General features: G+C 37.7%; 1 protein-coding gene across 1 annotated transcript in view; it reads right to left on the bottom strand.

Annotated features, from left to right (window-relative positions):
• Positions 1–5,499: 5,499 nt before the first annotated feature.
• LOC101857833 (short-chain dehydrogenase/reductase 3) overlaps positions 5,500–8,043 on the bottom strand; it is a 9,069-nt gene continuing 6,525 nt past the window's right edge. The window contains exons 6-7 of the mRNA XM_005109118.2: positions 6,989–7,114; positions 5,500–6,543 (exon numbers count right to left, since the gene is read on the bottom strand). Of these exons, the coding sequence (XP_005109175.1) occupies positions 6,438–6,543; positions 6,989–7,114 (232 nt within the window). The 3' untranslated portion in view covers positions 5,500–6,437. The remainder of the gene's footprint in view (positions 6,544–6,988; positions 7,115–8,043) is intronic.

Here is an 8,043-nt window from a genome sequence, read left to right on the forward strand (position 1 = left end):
GTCTACACTTTCAAAGTAAAAAAAAAAAATGGGGAAATGCCTGACGATGAAAGGATTGTAAATTTTATGCTTTTCATCCCATTCACATAAAATAGCTCATTTCGGAGGTGGGTTGCTGTCATGGTCATCCTGCCTGCCAAGGGCTAACCCCTGCTGAGTGGGCTACACCGTCCCAGTAGACAGACAAAGAATCCATACTTGATAAAATAACTTCCCGCAGGAATCAAACTTGTGTCCTCTGCATGCAACAGGAAGAGCGTAACCACAGACACAACTGCTTAAGTCAATGCCTGGGTGGAAAGTGTGAAAAGATGATGCGGCCACAATAAAACTACTCTCACAATCGAATAGCTAGTGTGGCGATTTGTGTCATCTTAACAAGTTAATGTGATCATAATGATTCATCAAAGATCACAAGGGGAGCATATAATTAATGTATTTGACACATGGGACATTTGTATAGAAGTAGAAGCACATCGACACAATAACTGCCATTGAGTTCGGGAAATAAGTCAGACTAATCGTAATAGACAAAATAACAGAGTGAAAGAAAAGAAGTAGGACCTACCAGTACCAGGGGCGACCTACAGCCATCCATCACATGTGATAGATGATCACAAAAACATAATACATGTTATATGGTGATGCGAGGAAATAGTCTGTCTATCATGCATAAGGTAATGTAATGATTCAAATAATCTAATATCGTCAGATGGCGAATTTAAGCTAGCACTTTCATCACTACTATTATTATTATTATTATTTCAGCAATCAGATAGCAAGGTTATCATGACATAAACACATGATCAAGCAGTTCAGCAAATGACAGATGAAGAATCATTTATTCCCACATCAAGTATCATACCAGAGAGTTTTCAGGAACATGGTAGTACTTTAAAACCCTCTGATCATACCACAACATTTTAATGTTCATGCATTAAAATTAGCAAAACTTTGGTAGTAAACAGTGAACGCACTTCCCGCCTTGCCTAAAGTGATGAAAAATCCAAAATGTAATTTTCATTCATATGTCTTTCCTTGTGGATGAAGGCTAAAGCTTAACTAGCCCAGACAATTAGTAAGTCATTTCTAAGTGGGAAAACATGATTCCTAAGCAAGGTTTGGGTGGGAAATTAAATGTAATATTCAAGTTCAAGTAAGGACAGGAAAACCTTGCACTGGTACTGGCACTGGCACTCCACTCACATTCTAACTGCTGCAGATTGATCAAACTCGAAACAAATTGCTTCACAGCGGCAGGTTTTGGGCACTCGCAGAGCACGAAATATCAAATGGATCTATAATTTATAATGTAGCATGCATGTTCAATGTACCGTAGTAAATTTCTGGCGGTCCATCACACAGCGATCAAATTCACTAATTAAGCAACACACGACTAGCAAAATATCATGTGTAATACATAGAAAAAATAAAAATGAAGCCCCAGAAGAAGCATTTGGCTCTCTGCATTTTAATGAAATTATTGAAATACTTCACATCAACACATGCATGTATATATAATATATACAAGTAGCGCTGGTCATAATACTAAAAAGGTTGGCTTTGAAGGGAAAACACAGAACAAAATATGATAAACTGACGGAAACAGTGATTCTCAAACTTGACAATACATAATTATTAAATTAAAAACGGCTCCAGTCAAGCAAACAGAAGTACTTTTCCATAGCTGGGTGTGCAAGACATCAGCAGACGCTAAATGGCAAAATGGCATTTCTCAGAGTCTTGCATCCAGCTATCAAATTTTATTTTATTTAGTGTCAGCTACCTACCAAAATGTTTTTTTTGGAAGGAAAAGCAGTGGACAAAAGATGGGTACTAATTACCTTGCCAAACAAACACACCTAAACATGTGGTGACGCAAATCTAGCAGCTGGTTCGAGGGAGCTTAGGAGCACGGGCCTGAATATAAGCCAGTACGGACTATGGTTCAAAGGGGAAAGTAAAGGTAATACGGTGGGCACAAAAATGTAAGTACATGCAGCGACTTAGCAGGTGCCAATCATTTCCCTGGCCTGGCATTAATTTCATTGTCTCCAAGGCCCACAGAAAGAAAAAAAAAGGGTTTTGGAGGAGAAGCGGGGAATTAAAGTTATGGATCCTAACAAATAAATGAGGTGGGCATGCACCATCATCGTCCTACAGTGTTGGGTAAACTTTTCAGAATAATCAAACATGAACTTCTAGGTCAGGATTTGAATGTTTCCATTCATAACAATAATGATAATAATAATAATAATTTTAAAAATAAATCCTAATAATAATCATAATAATTGCATTAATACAGCCCATATCCACGATCAACAGCATGCTCTATGTGCTTTATAACCATTATTACTTCAATAGATCCCAGAACACTCAGAAACATTCTCTGCTTCTCGAGAGGCACACAGTACAAGCTGTAGATTACATGCGCTTAAGTACTAAGAAGCTGACAAGATCTCTCGCTGTCTGTTGCCGGGTATCCATTCCCACCAGGTGAAGTGGAGAAAATTTGTGTTAAGAGCCATTCTCAAAGACACAACATTGGGCTCCCAACACGGTTTGAACTCAAAACCTTTCAGTTATAAGCTCTACAGTCTAACCACTAGATCACCAACGCCATGTCTATGTCTCTCCTACAGGTAAAAAGGCCCATGTCTCTGCTATGCTCTTAGCTGACCAGGGAGAGAGCATATATATTGTGTTTGCACGGCTACCTGGCCATGTAAGCATCAGAGGAAACGAGCGGGCCAATCTTCTGGCTAAGGAATCCTTGTCTCTCCTGTTGGGATCAACAGAGAACACCCTCAACAGACAGACTTTAAAACTAGGGAGTGGTTGTTTGGAATACATAGATCTAGCTCACATAAGTAATCCCCCCCTCCCTGGCCAAATCTTATCTGGGCTACCCTTTCACCACGACGATAGTTGATCTCTAGAATTGAAAAGTTAACTTCACTTTCAGAATTTTGCATCTTCGTTAGTCAGTTTGGTGTTAGACTATCTCGATGCTCGACAACAGTATACCACTGGACTATGATTTAATATAGTCTAATAGATATTCTAAAGAAAAAAAAGACTGGCTAACTCTGATTTCAGCCCCATGAGTAGAGCTGCTGGAATTATAAAGATAGTAACATTACATGGTCAAGGGTAGAGATAGGGGTAGAGGTGTAGGAATAGAATATACTCGTAGTAATCCTTGGGGTCAAAACCAGAGCATAATCCTTCTACATCTATGTGATATGATGTATCTAGATCGATTTGATGTGTTGAGACTTTAAAAAAAAGAAAAGAAAAAAACCAAAAAAACAAGATGGGTCAATAATTGGTCAACTGTGCTGTGAAAAGACTAAATCTTAAACTGATAAGTACAAAATGTATGGACCGCCAAGTTTGAGAATACCTTTCTTGACTCTTTCATAGTATGTGACGCTGGAAAAAGCTGAAGCACAACACAAGAGTTATGATCTGTTCACCTATTCACCTACAGTCCAAGTAGCCGGGGGATGTACAATACATATATTTATCAAAAATTGATAGAAACACATCATTTGAGACTTTTGTAGATGTCAGAACTACGAAATGGCAATAAGATGATGAATGAAGCAGCAGCATTGCATCAAGGCGTGGGTAATAACAAAGTCTTATTTATTAAACCTAGGTTTCTTCAGGATAAAATGATCTGGAAGGAATGATAATGACAAAATGGAATGACGAGACATTTTACGGATGTAGAGCTTTGGGAAAAATCACAGGTCTTTGAACTATGCCATGCCATCAGAAGGGTGAGAGTTATATCGGTGTACAGTCGAAGCTAATCTAAGGGCCACCTGTCCAAGATAATTACTTATATCTAAATGACCACTTCCCATTTCTTCCATTGGTTTTTTTCCCCCCTCTGCTATAATAACACTGTCCAAGAAATTCACCTGTCTAAGACAATCACTTTTCTCCACGACAATAGGTGGCCATCTTGGACAATTTCGGCTGTATTTTTATAACAATGTATACCATTCAACCGACCGCTCACATGACTTCACAGAAACTCTGGACTGGATTGTTCTTCCAATATATCATCGCCACTGCCCCTATGGGAAATACAGCATGGCAGCCTGTTAGATGCCGCAACGCTGTCATTTATGTGTTTCAAAATAAACATCAAGGGTTCCCAGATACATTTCTAATCCGATTCAGTTTGAAAAAATAAAAACCCTTCTCTTAATGCTTTTAAGAATTTCACAGGTTTTCATGCTATTGAGTATTGAGACAGAAAAGATGAAAGGAAACAATAAGCAATGAGTGTGGAGCCCTTCCATCTTATGGCTTATATTTCCACATGCCATTAGGTGAAATAAGCACCACTATTGACTAGGCTTATTCTCCTTTACATTAAACTAAAACAAATTATGACACAAAAAGTATACAGTTTATAAACTTTCAGGTTTCGACTAGACAAATGAGAAACAACTTTCCTCTGAAATGACAACTTCAAGCAAGTAGTCTGTCCACTCAAGTAAGATGAAAAGTCAAGGGCAATAGAGCTTATTTATATAAACTTGAATCAAATAAAACCCTTTTTCTTTTCATTTCTGTTGAAATGGTCGCATTAAACATAAACACGATTGTACAAAGTCCCAAAGTATACAACCTAACCTTAGAACAAAACAAAAATTCCTTTCCTCCTCACCACAAACAGAAGTAATATACCAGTACAAGAAAAATGACAGAAAGATTACTTTTAAGTGTCTAGAGAAAGAACAGCAAAGCGCTGTGTTCTGCTCTATTTTCTCAGCGAATCTACACGATAACATCCACATTGCACAAACAGGCAGATTAGGTCAATCATATTTAAGACAAAAGTTGGTCAAAAGAAACAATCAACACCAGAATACCCACCGAACCAACACTCGCTGAGAACATCTCCCCAAAAAACATCCACAGCAAAGCAATGTAAAGCCACATGTACACACAGGAAAATCATACATATATCAGAGATCGTGTTGCTTAGAAGAAGGAAATATCACACAGTGCATATGGCTTCAGTGGGGCAGGAGCTGAAATACATCATGCAAGGTGAATGGAGTAGAGACACATCCAACAGTGGAAAATACATTCAAATTCCTATAAAAATCACAGAAGTAAAACGTAATGAAAGTGGTATTGCTCGATAAATTTGGTGCAAGAATGGTCTTACAGTATAGACACACATCATCAACCAGGAACTGAACAAGTAAAATTTTGATTCCAGCAGCATTGAAAATCATTACTATTACATTGTACTAATATTACTATACAAACCATTTGCTTCCATTTTCTTTCCTGTTATTCTACATCAAATAAAATGTCAAAATACAAAAGAGTTAAAAATAAAAATAACTGAGGACCGAGCGTATATTTATTTCTCTCATCAGCAGTCAGTGACAGGTTCTTTGAAAATTCCAAAATCAATATTGTTTTCTGCCAATGAAAGAGAAATGCCAACCCTAGCAAAAAAAATTTTTTGGTTATGAAATATACATATTTGTATAGACTACATAGTGATAACATTGATGAACTTGTTCTCCTCCAAATCTCTATTGAGTTCTTCATCCGTCCCTTCTTATCAGAGACAAAAAGGCATTAAGCATGTTGAAGAAACAGCGGGTAACACTACATCTATGAGCCTTGTGCTCGAAGGAATTTGGTAAACTGGCAACATAAACGTAACCTATACCTCTTGCTCCTATGGGTCATATTACATCAAGTATAATGTAGCAAGCAATGCGAGGAATTGAATTGTCTGGCTAGGCAGATGTTTTCAAAAGGCTATGGTTAAAAAACAACAACAGACTTCCAGCAGACAAAGCACAATTATACACTTCTTACAGACCGACACCCCTTTGGGTGTTATGAAGATTACAATGTTTCATAAGAAATTAAAGGGAACCTGAGGGGTATTACATTTTCAGCAGAGGAAGGAAACAATATTGCAAAGGTGTGGGGCAAACTAGATCTTGTGGGCCTCATGAGGCCTAGTGAAGAATTTTGATGCATGTGAGAGCAGTAGGTGAACCGTCACACAAAAGAAACCACACATTCTTCTAATTTAGCACACAGACATGGAAATGTGTTTATATTCATATAATATTAGACACACATATATACTCTCACATGCACCATATTAAATTTGTAGTAATCATACATAGCAGACATGCCCATAATAATACATGGCAGTGATTGAGTGTGTGTGTGTTTGTGTGTGTGCGTGAGTATGTGTGTGTGTGTGTGTGTGTTAGCATGTGTGTGCTTGTATGTGTATGCATGAGTGTGAATCCACGTCAACCCCCCACAGCACAGGACATTCCCATTTGTTGCTCACCACTAGAGTGTTGTGTAAAAAATTAAAGGCAGGGAACCAAGAGAGGAACATACTTATGACATTACTTATGCATTGCTTAACTGTGACCATGTAGTTTCCGATGGTGGTCGTGGTACTGTTCCATTGCTTTGTTAACCCCCAGCAACTTCATGATGCTCGTCACAGCAGCCACAGGAGCAATACTGGCGACAAAAAAAAAAAGAATGTTTATATAAACATTATAATAATAAAATATAGCATTAACACTGCCCATTTCAATTTTCTAAAAAATGCTCAATGCACATTACAGTCAAAGAGGTATCACATTTTAAATTACACGTTCCTGGTGACCTAATACACTTCTCCTCTGGCTGCCCATTGATATCGATGATGCATGATGCAGCTTTGCTAGGGTGGTAGAGGTAGAGGAAGTAAATTGTCTGAGTACATCTTCTCTCCCTTCAGATTTCGACTTCCTTGATATGCTCCACAGGAGAGACATACAATCAATATGTTTGGAATGAAGGAAGGTGTAAGGGTGTATCTTACTATTTCCAGATGTGATAGGTATATATTCTTTATGGTAGGGAATTTCTAAATTTTGCTCAGGTGGCGGCCTAACGTTAAAACCAAGAATACACAACATACCTGTAAAAGAAAGCCACAGCATACATAAGCTTGGGGAGGAGAACTTTGTTTCTGTTTGTCAGGACAGCTTCCACTATCTTCAATGCTACGTAGTCCTCTTTAATGGAAGGAAATAAGCTAGGAAACCTGAAATAGAGGAGAGTATTCCATCAACAAGCTGCTTAGATGTATTGAAAACAGAAAGCAAATTCTTTAAGGAGAGGAAATAAGACAAACTTTCATCCTTTTTCATAATTGTACCAACAATGTGTACTTCTTTTTTTGCTCTTTTCAACATTTAGAATCTGAATTTTGACAAAATATTTCTCGAGCACTTGCAACCAATATCACAAGTTAAAAAACAGCTACAACAATTTTTCCCCCCAAATTTTGGGCTTAGTATATCTAAATAGCTGGTCGACGATTAGAATTCTTTTTGTTTGCACAAATTCGGCTTTCTAGCAACATTTCACAAGAAACAGAATAAGAAAATAGCCCCAATAACAATTCTACAGATGACTCCTTTTATCGCACATGTGTGGTTTCAACTTCAAAATACTTTTCCTCCAAGACTCTCCTATAGCAATTATAGGATGAATGTTGATTCCATTTTTTAGCTTATCTGTTCCATTTCCATGCCGTACAAGAAAAAATACCTCAGTGCAAGAAATAGATTTTCTATAAATTTTGAATGCAGTCATTTGTGAGTGGCTTTATTTCTTTTTTGGGGGGGTTAAATAGTCCTACCTCCATACACACGAAATCATGATAGACGTGCACTTCTTGATGGTTTATTTGAAGCCTACATCTCAATTCTAACATAGTATATATTAAAATTTTAGCCAATTACAGGCATAAATAAGAAAGTAATGATTTTTTGAAAACCCACCCTTTCTCCCCTATGCTAGTGGGGCTCAGGATATAGTGAGTTTAACTTGATGAAAACAAAACAGGAACAGTAGATATACAAAACAGCTTTAATAACACACTTTTCAGTCTTTTAAGTCAAAGGACAGTACACAAAACATCATGTGTGTCAATGGTTCAGGACCAACCCCCCCCCCCCCCCCCCCCCC

This window comes from Aplysia californica, unplaced genomic scaffold (genome assembly GCF_000002075.1).
Source record: "Aplysia californica isolate F4 #8 unplaced genomic scaffold, AplCal3.0 scaffold00749, whole genome shotgun sequence".
Classification (NCBI taxonomy): domain Eukaryota; kingdom Metazoa; phylum Mollusca; class Gastropoda; order Aplysiida; family Aplysiidae; genus Aplysia; species Aplysia californica.